Genomic DNA, 17,397 nt, shown 5'->3' on the forward strand with positions numbered 1-17,397 from the left:
GCAATAAACCAACATAATTCTGTAGTAGAAATCAGGACCTCAGGAAGTCCACTTCTTTTTCAGTGGAAAACCACTGTCCATGAACACACTTTGTTGCTTCATCAAAAAAGGTAAGTTAAAAGCATAGTTCAGGATCTTTGAAGCTGGTCCTAATAGAAGCTTGAGTGATTTTTATGAACACGTACTGTATAAAAATCTTGTTTGGTAAAACCTTTCCTGCTTTTTTCTACAGTGTCTTCAAATGTTTCCCCCCAGAAAGTGACTACATACTAAGAGATGAGATCCATGGTCAACAGCCCTTGTTCAGTGCTAAAAATGCACTTCAACAGCCACCTGAGACTCATGTGAAATGTCACAGTTCCAGTGTTTTTTTCAAGGATATTATCTACCAGATTTTTACTCCTGGTTACAGATTGAATCAGAAATGTAGCACAATATTTGTTTTTTATTTATTTTTATTTAGCATTGCAGGAAAAGGCACAAGATTTTTACGAACCAGAGTACATGGATAAAAAAGGCAGAATAGGGGAAATTAACCAAAACCCAAAAGCATAACCAGTCTCTAAAACTGTCTTTGTTACTATAATCTGCACCCAGCTGACAAACACTATCATTACTTTCTGCAAAGCTGAGGAAGAAACAACACAGACCATAGATTTTTCTCCACTTACCTCTCGTCAGCTGTTGTTAGTTGATGATTTTAGAGCTTTCAGACCTTTTCTCATAGCATCGTCCTCTGAGAAACAGTCTCCACATACATATAATAATCTGTAAATGCAGTTCACTTACTCACATTGCAGTGATCCATTCTGATCACTATTAGCCACAGCCTGCTCCTAAAAACAGTGTAATTTATCTTAAAAAGACTTTGAATTTGAAAGAGTAGGACTTTAATTTGCTCGTGAAACCACTGACGTTTCATATGACAGGACTCTGAGGAGCATTTTTACCATGGAAAGAGAGCTGTGTGGCCCTCATGTCTTACACTGGAGTCATGTTCTAGGTGGAAACATTTGTGAACACTGTGAAAAATAGAAAAACTTTCATCCAGCAAGATGGTTAGATATGTGTATAAAAATCCAGTTTCTATTAGGACTGCTTCAATGATCCCAAACTATTAGCCTAATACGTCACCATGGAGAATTATAACCATAAGGTCCAGATCCTTCTGCCAAACCACAAAGAGCAGTATACATATAACAGTAAAGTAAAGGCGTTCAGGTGCTGAAAAAGACTATTTACAATCAAAAATAGGTTTCAAATGATTTGTTATTTGCATTCTCTTATGCAAATGACATTTTACAGAGCATCTCAATTTATTTGGGAAATGCACACCATGTGATCTTGTCCCCTGATCTTTTTCAAATACGCAAATTATGTGCTCGACAGATTTAACTAAATTTTGCTAGATTTTGCCTGTCAAATTGAGTTCTGAACAAGAAGCTTACTCATATATTGTAACTAGGCATTGTTAAAGACTTGCTGAGTGTCACCCAAGCTGCAGACTCACAATGTCTGTGAAAACTCCTGGTCTCATGAGGTTGATCATCTTGGCCACTTGATAGATGTCGACGGCGCTCTCACTCTCCAGCTGCTGGGACAGGGTGGTGAGGGCACATAGCATGCCAGCTGATACTGCTCCCAACCTGACACATGCACATGTGCGCACACACACACACACACACACACACACACACACACACACAGTAACGGACGGTCTATTGTTAGCAACATAATATTATCAGAAAATTCTCATCACATTTTTATCTTGTGCTTCTCCACTTGTTCATCAACATCCCATTGATTTAGTTGTTTTTACAGGTGTAGCAGGAGTGGGGCCGAAAGGTACTGCTTTTATTGTAAGATAGCACAAGAGGAAAGACTCTAGAGTAATCAAAATGAAATCTTTTTTTTTTAATATACAGCTCACATTTTGTCTCAATCCATGAACTTTCTTGTTCTTACAAGAAGGGAAGAATTACAGAAATGTTTTAACTGAGAGAAACTACTCATGGTACTGTATGTACATTTCAAGTCAGTCTTCTGATATCATTTGCACTTTCTGTGTTTACAGGAGGACTCCACAGGCTATCGTACAGTGTTACAGAACAGAATGCTTCATTTACAAAAGCTTCCTATACCATGGCCTACATTTTTATCAATAACAGACTCTTAGGTTGCAAATTCTTCCCTTATCTTCTGTTTTCTTGCTCCTCATTATGAAACATATGTAATTTAGTGATGCACATTGAAACTTTTTTTGCCTCATGATTTTCTCGTGATCAGCTGGTGTATGGTGTATCTCAGCCTCCTTGTTATCCTTGTTATACACACATTTCCAAATAAAAAAAAAAAAGCACCTGGCAGCAGCTGAATGCACAGTGTACTATACGTTATAATTACTGTATGTGTTCGACATGTGTAAAAAGTTTTTCTTCCATCTATCTTTCCATCATTATTTAATGTTATCTTCACAGCATGCTGAGGGCAGCTTTTTGGTTATGCCTGTTAGTGAAAGCATATGATAGGTCTACATGGAACTTGCTTCACCACCAACTCTAAATTATCCAGGTCTTGGCCTTGTTTGTGGCTCCATATCTTATAAAGTTGTAGGTACACAGGTTGATGTCGCTTGTATGCCGGTCAAATAGTTTAAAAAAACCTCCAATCCTTTCATATTTTGGAACATGACACACATAAGGGGATACTATTTACCAGTATTCTCTTTTTTACACAGTGTCTCTTCTTCCTGACGGAGGACTTTTCACTTTGTTTGATTTGGCTGGACACCATGTTAGCTATGTCTCAATTCAGACATTGTGTGATTGGAAGCATATGAAGAACAATTGTGCCACAGCATAACAAGACTCTCCCATTTTGAAGGCTGCTTCAGATTTTATGTTACAGCTGTCATAATAATAACACTTTACTTCCTCTAAACGGTTTCCACCAATGGTCTGATGTAGTTTTGCTCATTTGCTCTGTCCTTTCAGATTGAAATCTATTGCAGAATAAATCCTCTGGGTGTGTTTGAAATCTCTGTGGCGGTAGCTCCGGCTGGGAGTGAAGACCCTCACAGATCAGGGATGTCACATCTTAGATTAAAGATTTATTAGCAATTGCATCCACCTGAGGATGACAGCTCAAGCGAGTGTGAGCCTCTCCGGAGGACGGCGGGTCGCCTTCACAATGTAAAGGGTCTCCACTTCCATTAGCAGCCCTGTCAGGAGAGCAGCAGGAACTGCTGCTAACAACCCATGGCTGGCTGAATAATGAGTGCACAGACAATTAGGACGAGCCTCTAACTGACAATCTCTTAGGTGCTGCAAGCTGGCTGCACCATAGCAACCAGATGAAGTGCTCAATTAGTCACTTTTCTTCTTGAGGATGCGACAAGCAATCTTCATTATTCTAATGAATAAACATGAGCAGAGCTGCTGGATTAGTGTGTCGTTCAAGAACACTAATGTGTGTCAATACTAAAGACACTTTCATTAAGTTTAATTGGGCTGATTTGTGGAGTGCCAATTGTCGGAGGTGTCAGGGGGTTAGAGGGACTGTCACTTGTTGGAATGAATATGGCCGTTTGAAAGTAAAACCACACATGCGTTTCCTAGCTTTACTTAAAGAAAACGTATTTTCCCAGTGTTTCTATATGTCAGTTGTGTTTTTGTTCACACAATTCATACACAATAGGGGGAGTGAACAATACTGGTGATAACAACCACTTTAAATAGAATGAATATTATCATGTTACAGTTAAATCCTACAGAGACTGATTTTGATTTCTTTCAGAAAAGACTAGCTATTGTTTGTTATTGCAATTCAAAGAATGGATGATAAGGAAATGTTAATACTTCAAATTATGGCTTTCAATCTTGGATTAGCTTATATTTTAAAATAGTGTAAATGATCAACATACAATGATCTTGAACATATCATGTTTCACTAAATCGAAACTGTGGGTGATGTGATACTGTGATATGTTGACATTATAAAAGAGAAAAGAAAATGTCACACTGACTCATCGTGGACGATGGTTGGTCCGTCCCGGGTGGCTGCCTCCTCTTTGATGACATTGATGAGCTCAAAGGTGCTGCTGATGGGCGCGTCGGGGTTCGGCCACTTGGGGCACTGAAAGTGACGAACCTCTAAGACATAGTCATCCTGTTTGTCAGAGCGTGGGTGAGGCAGGCAGAAAGAAAGCAAGAGATGTTTGATTAAAAACAGTTATGTTCAACTGATACATGTGACTGGAGTTTGGACCAAAACAATGACACTGAATGACATAATCCACTACCCTGTATTTAGGCTAAGGCATTAGGGAGATTTCCCCTGGAGAACAGCAATTTCCTTGACATGTATATGTGTAACCGTGTTTCTAATCAGCTTTCTACCACAGCTCAAATGCCAATGCACTCATGTTTTGTTTTTTTTTTTGTAAGAAATGAATAAGCTATTTTGCCTTAAAGTTGTGTGTTGAGGGGTATGTCCCTGCTCAGATTAAACAACATAAGAAATACCAAATATAAGCCAAGTAAAGCTGGAAAGGAAAACCAAAATAAGAGTAATTTTGTTGAGAATGTCAGTTTCAGACATATTTCAACATTTTTGCCTTTTAGGTATATTTCTACTTCACGGTCGAGTCAGATGAACAACAGTGAGAAATGAAGGTGCTGCATTCAGGTCAAATCTAAAGGAACTCACTCTGCTCTCAAGTGAAATTTATACACTAGGGATACAAAACTTGAGAGTGAGCAGCTTTGAAAATAATGAGATCTAGGAACCCATTTCCTCTGGAGGCTTAAAACATTGATCACACTCAGCACTTTGTCTTCACTCACTCTGACAACCTGTCTTGAATTTATAAATCTCCACCTGCCAGCCTTAGAATCGGGAGCAACAGTTTTCTTCTTATACACATTTACTTAACTCTCTGTTGTCAATCCACTATTTTAACCATAGCTGTGGACGGCGGTCAAAAAGTTCTGTGCTTATTACTGCAGCTTCTTCCAGTCCTTTTAAAACTTGGATCTGGTTTCTCTTGTGTTGCCATAATCACTAAATGTCAAAAGGCCTGATGCTCATTATAGGTTTCAAAAATTTTAACCCACTAAAATATGCGGAAGACCACAGATATTGATGTAAGGTTGTGCTTCATATTCTAAATGATAAATATCAAACATGTTTGAAATAAGAGGATTCTTAGCCACCGAGTAGCATTACGATCGTGTCTGTAAACCCCTCACAGTACAGGAGCATTTGGGCAGATCAGTTCACACCAGCCTTGAGTCCGAAAATCCCCCTCACCTGTTTGTCAGTAGGCACAGTTAACTTTTGGGCCCAGCATAATCCCATTCCTTTAGCACTAAAACCAAGTCTTACCCTAAAACAGTCCGCTGATGTTGTGAAGACCAGCCAAACTATTCTCACAATGCACAAATGGTCTCATCACAATGATATTAATGTATCCAAACATTCCAAACATTCGGACACACACAAGCACTAAACCCAAGTGGGGCAGCTGTGGCTCAGTTGGTAAGGCAGTCTTCCAGGGACCACAGGGTCAGTAGTTTGATCCCTTGTCTTGGCTATGTGTCGAAGTGTCCTTGGGCAAGACACTGAACCCCAATTTGCTCCCAGTGGGTCAGGTGAGCATCTTGCATGGCAGCCACGGCCGTGAGAGAGTGTGAGTGAATGGGAGTCAACATTGTAAAGCGCTTTGGCCAAAAGCACTATATAAGTGTCCATTTACCATTTAACACACACAAACCTGAGTAGCTTCCAGGATGAAGTCATGGATGCTGATCTGCTCCTCGTTGGACAGACAGATTCGGTCTTTACTGATGAGGGTGACAGTGAATGCCTCGCAGTTCATGGCCTCTTCCCGACTGGGCCAGTACACAAACTCATCCTCTGCCTGCAGAAGAGCAAATACAGACTCTGTTTATTCATTTAACACCAGTTGACAGAATTCAGTGTTACATATTCTGTGTTATTAAGTATCTTATATACACAGTACCAGTGGGTAAACATTTAAGTTCCACTTTATGTCAATAAAAAAATTAAGCAAACTGATAAAAATGAGTCATTTAAACGTGTCTTGAAGTCCCGGTGTTATGAAATTACTTCTTCTGCATAAATTTCATTCATTTCTTTTGGATTTCAGTCCCTCCAAGTTGCAAGTGAACCAAAAGTTCCAGTTTGAGAGAATGAAGTGGGAAATGTCAAGCTTAGCTTTCAATTACAGGCTTGTTAAAGGCAACTCAATTAGGTAGTGTTCCAGTTAATTAAGGAGCACCTATTGATGGACGATGTGAATGGAAGGTCCAGAGACGCAGTGCACGGCTGCAGTGCGCTGATCTTTCTTTAGCTACTTCTGTGGTTATACATTGGTCTCTGTGGGCATATGATTCATATGCACACAGACCTGTGACCTCCCTGGTGGTCAGTCCTCTGACAGCCCATCCGCAGAAAATTTCTCGGATCTGTCAGGCACATATGCATCTGTGTGCATATGGTGCGTACCACAGTGATGCATCTGAATGTATGAATCGTAATACTTTAAACACAGGCTTAAAATCCAAAAAACACACAGGCAGGTGCATGGCCGTCATAGTGGTAAGTGACTGACTCTTAAACTCCTGCGCATTACTGCATCTCTGTGTGTGTGTTTCCTACCAGTCCATGGTTGGCAGGCAGCATAACAATAATTTGTGCGTTGTGGTCCCAGATCATTCTCCAGAAGTCTTTTGTGGTGTGGGGCAAAGGATGCTGGGTAATGATGAACTCATTACTCCGAATGTAACCCTGGAAAGACCAACATTTACACCACATGAATTTGAATTCAGATAATGCCGAACCAGCATGAACAGTGTGGACATGTACACTGTTCCCAATAAAGTTGGAATTATTTTCTTTTCCGACAGTCTATAATTGTGGTTTAATTTTCAATGCGATATGTTTGGAAGAGATTGATCAATACATTTTTAAGAATAATATACACTTTATCTATCAAGAATAAATCACATTGTGACAACAATTTCATGAGAAGGTAAAAAAATCTTTTTTCCAGCTTTATGGGCAACACTGTACCTTTACTGAGAAAAGAATTCATCTGCACATTTGATTTTGCTTCATTTTAAAGTATTAAACAGAGCTTTGAGGGTTAAAACTCCAGCTTGTGCTGGATGATACTGAACTGCTATTAGCTGAGCTATGGGTTTAGTCACACTTTAAAGGGACAATACACCAATTTTACACTTCAAGGTAACTTTGCTAGTTATAGACGGCGCTGTTCAGTCTGTGGAAACAGTTGGACGATGTGTTTTGCTTCTTGAGCTTTAAAATGAGAAAATGGGAATGTCACAGTCAAGTTATTGAGGGTATCGCAGCTCTTTTTAATCAAAACCTTTCATGACAAATTGGTGCATGAAGTACTCTGTGCATTATCTCTTAATTTGGATGACTTCAAGTTCAATTTAAGTCAAGTCTTCTTTTGTTGAAAATCCATGCATATTGAATTAGTATAGTGATGCAAAATGGGAAATGTAGGATCCAGTGTTTCTTGACCTGTAGCACTCTCCCATGTATTGCATCCATTTGAAATATAAATCTACAGATGGATGCAAATATCTTTTGTAATAATTTAAATTCGTTTTTTTTTTAAGTTATTGTATACAATTTTAGGCAACTAATATCATCATGATGTGATTGTTTTCCTTTAAAAAACATGCTACATTCAATATTCATTCAAACTGAGTGAGACATTATGGTCTTTGGCGTTTGTTTTTGTTGAAACAATATTGTCATAGTCTGAGAAACACACTAAAATTGTTTGGTTTTTTTGGAGACTTAGAAAATGTCTTGATGTCATTTGATTAAGGATTTCCAAAGGGTATTAATCTACTGCTTTCCATAAAGACTGTGACCCAAATGTACGGTATGTAATATACACGAGGCACAAGCTGCAGCTACGGCCAAACGGCCAAACAAACACACAGTGCCTGATTCTTTTATGAAAACCCTAAATATCTAAATGATTCCTACTTCACTTCACTGGGTCAAAATCTCAGTACTGAGCTGGTTGAACATGCTGGAATCTGGGCATCACTCTAACAAACTCAGAGAGCGAATCTTTAAACACACAAGCAGTGATGTTAACTGACAGTGTTTTGACTTGCTGTATCCTGCTCTAAATAAAACATCAAGGAGAGAGTGGAAAGATCAATGATTGGCAGAAGAAGTGGAAGTGCTGACCATGATGTAAGAGGCATTAATGTAATCCGTGCCTTTGATGCCGGGCAAAGGCGCTAGTCCTACCCTCGCTCGCTCCGCTGTTCACAGTTAGAGAGGGGGTGGGAGGTAGTGAGAGAAAAAAAACAACAACATTATTTACTACTTTATTAGAACAGAGTAACCACATTTCTGTCACACTGTGTGCATTCATTCATCCTTTAATTGTTACTGGTTGAGTGTAGACAGTTCTCCGTAGTTCTTGGCTGATGAACTGTGGAACAGCCATTGACTCTCAAGAGATTTCGTAACAGCTGCAGATAACCACGAGTACAGTAGCTAAATAATGGTAATGGCACCAGACACCTTGTAAACTATATACATCCCAAATCCATAGTGGGGTTCTATATTCTATATTTTAGGACAAAATACATTTTCTGTAGGTTTACTGCAAAATCAAATCATATAATAATGTCTAATAATACAAATTTACAGTGAGAGTTGCACTACATGCAGAATCTAAGAAAAACTTGTGTTTTGGAGATAATGGCATAAACCGCTGCAAGAAGAAAGAGTTGCCCTGAAAGTTTAAAACAGCCGGTTTGCGTTTCTAATTACAGCTGTTTTTACTTTAAGGTATTTAGTTATTGATGCTGAAGTCTGTTCCATTTCAAACTTTAGTTACCCCAAGTTCTACTGTTTTCCATGAGTCTAAAACTTACATGGCACCACAGAGGAATTTCGGTTTTTCTCTTTGTTGCACTCCTTCTGAGCGTTGAAGCATTCCGTGAATCTGGTGTTGCATTGTGTTACCAGCTGGATCACAAAAGAAGAACAGAGTGAGGGTAGGATCATTAAACAATTAAATTAACTCTGGCTGAATACTACAGGTTGGCAATCATAGATATTTAAAAAAAAAAATCTAATAAAAGGTAGCTTGTTTTATCTCCTTCTGTCATTTGGAAGATGCTTTTACATTTCAATTTGTTTTTAAGTGAGCTAAAGTTAGGCCCAGTGTTGTCACATACTATAGCCTATTTCCTCACTGATGTCAACTCATCAGCCCCATTGATTATCATGTTAAAGCCGGGAAAAGTTATGTAATGCTAAAAAAAGAGAAATCTGTTGAGACATGTTGTTGTCGCTGACATCAACAACAAACACTATTTCAACAACTGATATGTCCTATTTACAACAAAAAAAATAGGTTTTAAGTGATTTGAAAATCATTGCATTGTCTTTTATTTACATTTTCCAGTGTCCCATCTTTGCTGGCAATGCGGTTCAGAGGAATCTGAGTTTTTCAACAATGTACAATAAGAAGAGTCTCATGATAAGAACTGACAGTAAAACGAGAAACAGCTCACTCAATAGAAACTCCTCAGGTAAGAGCTACAGTAGCAACACAAAGTAGCTTAGAGGAGTTGGGCAACAACCACACACGCCAGAGAAAAAAGAAAACAGATACAAAAAGCAATTCTATTCTAATCCTGCCATAAAGCACAAGAGTGAGGGGGGGGGGGGCATAACTGTAGTCTGGTCAGCACATGCTGTTCTTAATGTGATGGTTCATCAGGGTTCATAAGAAGTTTAAAGTTTTGCTACTATTGTAATAATGTTTTGTTTTGTGTAATGTCTCATCACCTTGAATTGTTTCTCCAGCTGTGTCCGCCCACTGTGTCCTGGTGTTGTGATGCTGTTGAAGTAGCTGTGGAGCTGGTTGGCAGACACTTCCGTCTCCCTCCCCAAAATGGCTTCCATCAAGGCATCGTGAATGAAGATGTACTGCTCCTAGATCAGCCAAAAGACAAAAAAAGGTGGACAATTTAGTCTTTGTATATTTAATTTTTTCCTATTGTAAACCTCACACAACCTCTTCTCTGGTGCCTCCGTCCATTCATTCCTTCACTAATCGTAAAGTTGGCATCAATTTGGTGTGTGTGTATTAATGGTCATCAAAGAATGAATTGTAATGATTACATTTTTCTACTATTATTACACCAACCACTTGAAAACATTATGTGAAGGTTTGTTTCCTTAGCAAATGTAGAATTGGTAGACTTTGGTGATCCCATTACTTGATGTGTAGTATCAACTAGACACTTGGATGATGTGTATTGAGCAGACAGGAGGCAGGTGTAATCTGTGGGTATATGCTAGCAGAAACCCTGTTATGTAGACACACATATACAAACCTCAGTCTGGACTAGGTAGTTGCGTTGGGTGCGTATGTGTTTGAGGAACCCGAGTACATTAACTGTGCTCTTGTCTTTGATCTGCTGCAGCATGCTGTCAATGACGATGTACGTCCCTGTCCGACCCACTCCAGCACTGCAACACAACAAACGAACACTGAGCACCATCAGGACACATATTGGAGATAATGCAGTCAGTCTGAAATTCCAAACATGGCATTGAATGTCTTTAATTGGAAAAGTAAGCGTAGAAAGCTGAAGGAAATAATAGATTTGGGCTCAAACCAGGGACGTTGCAATTACATGGTCCATGCTTCAAAGAGCTAGGCCATCAGGAAACTCCATAATGTACTTTTGATTTACCACAAGATTCTTACAGAGCAATTTTCTGTTCTGCAGGACATGCTGTTGTTTCTCTAAATGAAGACATTCATATTTGAAACCACAAAATTGGGGGTCTGTGAGTTGGATTGTCCCACAATGGGGAATTAGGAGTGTTCACTTTCTTATAAAAATGTACACGTTTAAACACTAACAAATATTTAGGTCGTGTCTGAGCCGACAGTGACAGATACATTAGCACAGTCGGACTTTTGATAGCATGCTGGGAACATTTTTTTTTTTTTCACTGCCCAACTTCGTTGTATTTTTTAAATATAAGCAAATTCAGAGCTTGATACCTGCAACACTGTTAAACAATGGGATGGACATATTTTTACCACTATGTTACAGAATCTTTGCTTTTAATTATACATTTTCCAGGTTTTCATGGTTCATGGTAACTAAGGATATTACATGTTGCAGCTTTGCAAGTGGAATATTTGCTTAGTCTTGCAGGATATATCTGCTGCTCGGTGGCTGTGGTCGCTGTTGTCTGATTCTACTTCATGATGCTCCACACATTGTCGATTTGAGACAGATGCCAGTCAAACACACACACTATGTCTATGATGCTGTTGTAGAACATCCAGAAGTGGGTTTGCTGAAATATCCACTGACTTCCTGGGAAATTCTTTTGCCTTCGTATATCTTTCTAAAATCACAATATACAATTCTGTTTTGATGGCGCTTTCACACATATGCAAGGCTCCCATGTATGTGTACTGATTCCCTCCACAATACATCACAGATGTTGGCTTTTTCTGATAATAACCTGGTCAGTTTTTTCATCTTTGGTATAGACTTGTGCACTTCTTTGACCACAGAACCACTGTTTCTCATGTTGCCTGAGGGCTCAAAGGCCATGTATGTTCAACAGTGGTTTTCACCTTTGGCCTTTCCTATAGAGTCACAGAAGCTTTTCACAGCATGTTGTACTGTAAATGGTAGAAGCATTTGAGAAACAGTCCTAACCTTTCTGGAAATGAGATTTGTATTATATACTGTAGACTCACTAATGTGTTTTAAAACCTTCTCTTTTTTAAAAGTTTGTGTCTCCCTCTGTTTTCTGCCAGTGTATTTCAATCAAACGCATCTTCCAGCTGCAGGTTAAAAGGACTTTTGAACTTAAATGATATGGTTTCATACAGTGTACTCAACAGTCGGAAATAAACTCCCATGCTTATATTCTAAATATGTCATATTCCTTGAGAAAATGATGTCTCAGATAATGCTGCTTATCTGAGACATCATTTTCAGTTATATAGAATACAGGAACTGGAGAAGGAAACAAACAGGGTCTGAAGGACAAGCATTTTTGAAGAGTTTCTACCTTTCTCCACACTGCGTTTTCGAAATCGGGACCTTTCCTGTTGCTTTGAAACAGCATAGCAGCAGAGTGATTGTGAATGTGTTTCTGCTATATTTCTTGCATAATGACTGGAAAAATGTGTATGTGTGTGTCCCAGTACTAGTAATGAGTAGTGTGTCAGCAGCCACAGCGCCGAGGCAGTGTGACAAGTTATTATCGACCATCACAGTGTAGATGATAGCAGATAGCTTCATACTCATTCCCCCCGGGACCACACTCAGTGGACAATTACCAGTAATTTCCCCACTGCCTTACTGTAAAATGCTCTTAAATACAGGCGGGCAACTGGGACTACAGGTTTGCGGATGCTGTGTAGATATGCCGCTGCAGTGAAAGCAGCGAAAAAAAAGTGTGAACAAAAGCAATGGTACAGGTGTTAACAGATGCAAATTGATTTGTGATATCCTGGGCTAAAAATACAGCGAATTTGTGATGGAACTAAGCGAAATGAATGTCAATCAAGTATTTCCTGTGCGTTCTAAAGGACGGTCAGTGACGTAAGTGCCTGTGAAAGTTATACAGCTTCCAGATCATGGTTTTTCCAAAAGTACTAATTGATAGCAACTCTTCTTGCTTGAGGTTTTCAGTGACCCTCAAATTGGAAGTAATTACACAAAGGTTTAATTTCTTTAGATTGAAGGGGAAAGGTCTCAGAGAACCTTTAGGGAGTCCAGTTTCCATCTAATGTCCCTTAAGTGTGTAAAGAATTTTGTACAGTAACAACAAAGGTTAATAATTGAGTTAGCAATGATGTTAAAGCAGTATTGACACATTACCTGCAGTGAACAAGCATAGGTCCCATGTCAGGTGTCTGAGCGGCCGAGGACCTGCGGACAAAGGTGAGGACAGGCAGGGTGTACTCTGGGACACCCATGTCTGGCCATTGAGTGTAATGATACTGGAACACTGTTCGTTCACTCTGGCCACGTGCCTTAGGGTTCCCCTTTCCAGCCTGAATGCAAGAAAGACAGATGACATGAGGGAAACAATTACATTGACTTATGAGGCTGTGGATGCTATTTGTTATTGTCACGAAAGCCTATAAAGAGACTAAGAGCAACCATGAAGTGAACGAGAACTACTTCCTATTGAGACAGGGCATATCACTTCCTGTCTCTCAGTCTCACCTTTTTTACTTTAGTGTTGCGCAGTGCAAACCGGCGAACAGTGTAGCAGGCATGAACTTTGGTGCTTTTCACTGTGACTACAATGTTGCCGTACTCCTCACTGTTCTCTGTTGGCCAGTACTGATCACATTTCCTCTGGAGAACAAACACACACGAAACAGTGAGAACAAATTGCTGTCAACTAATTGAGGTGAGTCGCTTACACAATTTTTTTCACTTTTCCTATCAAAAAGATCAAAGACCTGTATTAGCAGAGCTGAGTACGCGAAGCTAACTTGGAAGATGCATATGCTAAAGACAAGTTGGGATTTATAAAATCAAACTAGAGTAATTATGCAATTGAGATATTTACATGCACTTGGTAAAACACTTGGTTTTGTAAAGTAAGATGATTTTTAACTGTCAAACTAGGAGACACAAGTACCTGTGCAGGAAAAATTACTATAGTCAGGCCGAATTAATAGAGTGGACGGGGAGGATGAAAAATAGAGTCTAACATGCTTCAATGCCTTTGTTTTTAAACTGAGTCCACACAAAAACTGACTAAAACTGAAATAAACACATGATGGCCTGCAGAAGTCACTTCCCACTGTTGTTATTTTTTTAAGTCAAGACAGTTTGTGCTGTGAGAAGAAGCTCTGTTGTGTCTATCTGTCCGTGCACTGTCAATCTCTAAAGGAATAAATAAAAAGTCAGGAAGCAGCATCTGACACTATACAGTTAAAATCTGAAATAAATCAGAAATTGAGGTGAAGTCAAATTATTAATCTCCCGTATGTAAATGTGTATTTACACCAACCAGGTTATTTCAGGTTAAACATGGTCAAAGTCAGTACGGTGAGCTAGAGAGATGTTGTATTTCTGGTTGTGCTTATAAGATTATTCCACAAGCATCTGTCTGTTTAAATGGATGCATGCTGGCCCAAACCTAAAGTTTCATCATTATCAAACTGTTAAGTGCCTGATACTGACTCATCACCACATTCCCAAGCCCCCCAGAGCTCAGAGGCTTGGAACATTTAATGCCCATATGCAGAGATGCAGAGCAGAGCATGGCTGAACATCAAATGATAAAAAATATTCTGTGTGCAGAATATATGTTGCTCAGCAGCAGGAGAGTTTGTGTAAAGGAGTGCAAACACATATTTTCATAATAAATTTTTTGGTGTATAATTTTTCTGTCTTTTGTGTGAACATAAAGCTTTGGTTTAATTTAATTTTAAAATGGAGCCTCTGCATTTGGATAACGTAAATTAAATCTAGCCGTTGTCATTTTGGGCTGTGGGAAACATCCATCGTCAAATCCCTTCCAAAATATACTGCAGAGATTTGTTATTTTATTTGCTATTTCTACTACTTCAGGTTGCTGTCTAAGTGTGCATCTGAGTTTAACAAGTTGGGTTAAGGAGTGAGAAGAATTTTAGATAAATTTAAATTATGACTCTGCAGAGGTGGGGTTTGAGGAGGCAGAGTACAGAGGCCTGGTGGACAGTTTTGTAGACTGGTGTGGAAACAATAACCTCATCTTGAATGTGGTGAAGACCAAAGAAATGGTCTTGGACTTCAGGAAGATTATGAACCATCAACAGCATCTCAATTCTGGGTAAGGAGGTGGAAGTGGTGGAGGTGTACAAATATCTCGGAGTTCACCTCAACAATAGACTGGACTGGACATGCAACACAGTCTACAGTGTCTCAGTGGAGACTGAGCAGACTTCCTAAGGAATCTCAATCTTGTGTGCAGCCAAATGTTGCAGATGTTTTGCCAGTCGGTGGTGGCCAGTTCAATCTTTTTTGCTGCTATCTGCTGGAGCAGCAGCGTCAGTGCCAGTGACATTAACAAGCTGAATGAACTGATAAGGCAAGCTGGCTCTGTCCTGGGGACCACTGTGGAAACTGTGGAGTTGCACGAGCCTCTGGCCGAACAGCGGAGCAGCTTCAGCAAAAGACTTCTAAAAGACAGATCTTCACCACTTCATCGCAGTATACAGTAACTACAGCAACTGTATCATACATCCACTGTTTCTGCATATGCAGATTAGTACAAACAGTCCCAATGTTTTTTTACGACTGTTGACCTCCATAAATTGCCCAATGTACTGTACCCAATGCATGTATTAGTATCTATCTTTCCATCTATCTATCTAAACATTTGAATTGTGTGAGTGTCAAAACATACTCTGCCTTTCTCCACTAAGTTGGTGATCATGACGATGATGCTAGTATTTTGCTCCCACACCATCCGCCAGAAGTCCTCAAAGGTGGTCTTGAGAGGACCCTGGGCTGCAATGTATGCTTTGGGCTTATTGTAGCCCTAAGGGATAAATCATGGAGAGACTGATGATTAGTGCCAACACGTGGCACATAAAACTTTTTGCATTGCAAAAACATTACATTGTCATAACAAAGCTCAAGAAAATATTCAAAATAAACAGCATATCTGGAATGTTGTTTTTTTGCATTTCTTCTTGCAGGCATCATCTCTAAAATGCTGCTCCTTATCTCACACAAAGACGTGAAAAAACACACACACACGAACACACACACTGTGAAAGCACTCACGTCCACATAGTTGGCATTGATGTAGTCGGTGTGTTTGGAATCCTTCCCAGCCAGCGGCCTCAGCTTCACCCTGCTGTGGTCATCTGAGGAGGAAACACAGAGCAGTAAAACACCGAATGTGTTTGTGTGATTGAAACCACTGCAAGACCTAATCTCAAACCTAACACAGTGCTGTCCGTGTAACGTTGTTACTTGGTGCTCTGCCAAGGCACCTGCTCCCAACCAGGAAGCACATTAACCTTTGTAAATGAAACAAAAGCCAAACTGGATTTTGAAGCTTTTAAACAGCATGGCACATGCCCTCTACCTTCACTCAGTACTCTGATAAATACAAGACAGAGAAGCAAGAGTTGTATTATTTTCCAAGATGAAATATTAACAGCAGATCGATCTAGTCAAGGACCAAGCTGCTTGACGCTTCAATGAGTTTGTGGAAACACAAATCCATTGTATTTACAAAACCATTGTACTTACATTTTTACATTTTGGTTATGAGAAATCTGCAATTTCTCTTTTAAACCATTTAAAAATTGTCAAAACGCAGCAGAAATCACTGGTGTGTGTTTTGCCAAGATATTTGGCAAAATTATTCATGCTCTCCTAATTAATTTTTTTAATGATGGCATGACCATAGGCAGTGCTATTAAGAGGCGTGGGCAAGATAAGACTCCCCCCCAAAAAAATCATAGAAATATTATTCTAAAACATTTTGCTATGCTGTGTATGTGCAAAAACTCTGTAGGTTATTTTAGTGAGAAAAATGAGGTTTGTGTATTTTGAATGTATAATTCAAATGAAGCAGAGATCGGAGAAGCAAATGCACAGAAACGACAATATGATGCTTAAAATGTAAATGAACCTTTAACTGTCTAAATGCTCTTAGAAGTTAATCTTTTATGTTTAGGTAGAGTGTTTCTCTTGAACTAAGCATTGATTTATAAATGAATGTGGCTGTTTGTGACACAAGCTGTAGTTAACAGCTGTTTTATGTTGTCCTCTATGTTACACAGGAGACATCCAGGGCTTATTAATCCTGACGTCTCTTTCCAATGTTCTTCAGCTTTTTTACTGGCTCATCTTCAATTCCCAATTCATATAAGGCAAATATGTTAATGCAATGTTACTTTAGGTTAGTCATATGACCTTTTTCAGGGTCTTCCCATGCTTCAGAGAAGCCCAACTGTATTTAATGATCTAGAACTAAACTAAAAAAAAAAAAAAATCTTCTTTTAAATCATTCTACTTCTTGATAAAACAAAAACTGGTTTGGACAATCAAAACAGTCTAGCTCCAAAATATAATGTATATGAAGATTCAAAATGACAGACAGAAATGCATTACATTTGGGCATCTAGCAGCACATACAGTATGTAGACTTATGGTCCTATATGGAAGAGTTCAGGGCTGCTGGTTGGAAACAATAAGCAGAGGATTTTCCCACAGATTACTAAAGATCAAGTTCAGTCTGAAACAACTTTCTGTGGTATAATATAAATGTATATGTGCTGTACGTGGTTTCAGTTCAGGT

The 17,397-nt window shown here is 39.2% G+C and overlaps 1 protein-coding gene across 2 annotated transcripts in view; it reads right to left on the bottom strand.

Annotated features, from left to right (window-relative positions):
* Nucleotides 1–17,397, bottom strand: part of ptprga (protein tyrosine phosphatase receptor type Ga) — a 451,880-nt gene that overhangs the window by 8,274 nt on the left and 426,209 nt on the right. The window contains exons 17-28 of one of the 2 annotated variants that reach the window (XM_067504880.1): nucleotides 15,870–15,952; nucleotides 15,487–15,621; nucleotides 13,308–13,442; nucleotides 12,957–13,132; nucleotides 10,431–10,566; nucleotides 9,880–10,026; nucleotides 8,958–9,051; nucleotides 8,260–8,336; nucleotides 6,682–6,810; nucleotides 5,774–5,920; nucleotides 4,025–4,167; nucleotides 1,511–1,646 (exon numbers count right to left, since the gene is read on the bottom strand). In XM_067504880.1, coding sequence (XP_067360981.1) covers nucleotides 1,511–1,646; nucleotides 4,025–4,167; nucleotides 5,774–5,920; nucleotides 6,682–6,810; nucleotides 8,260–8,336; nucleotides 8,958–9,051; nucleotides 9,880–10,026; nucleotides 10,431–10,566; nucleotides 12,957–13,132; nucleotides 13,308–13,442; nucleotides 15,487–15,621; nucleotides 15,870–15,952 — 1,538 coding nt within the window. The remainder of the gene's footprint in view (nucleotides 1–1,510; nucleotides 1,647–4,024; nucleotides 4,168–5,773; nucleotides 5,921–6,681; nucleotides 6,811–8,259; nucleotides 8,337–8,957; nucleotides 9,052–9,879; nucleotides 10,027–10,430; nucleotides 10,567–12,956; nucleotides 13,133–13,307; nucleotides 13,443–15,486; nucleotides 15,622–15,869; nucleotides 15,953–17,397) is intronic. The other variant, XM_067504881.1, reaches the window with a different exon arrangement.

The sequence above is a fragment of the Channa argus genome, chromosome 5 (assembly GCF_033026475.1).
Source record: "Channa argus isolate prfri chromosome 5, Channa argus male v1.0, whole genome shotgun sequence".
Taxonomy (NCBI): Eukaryota; Metazoa; Chordata; class Actinopteri; order Anabantiformes; family Channidae; genus Channa; species Channa argus.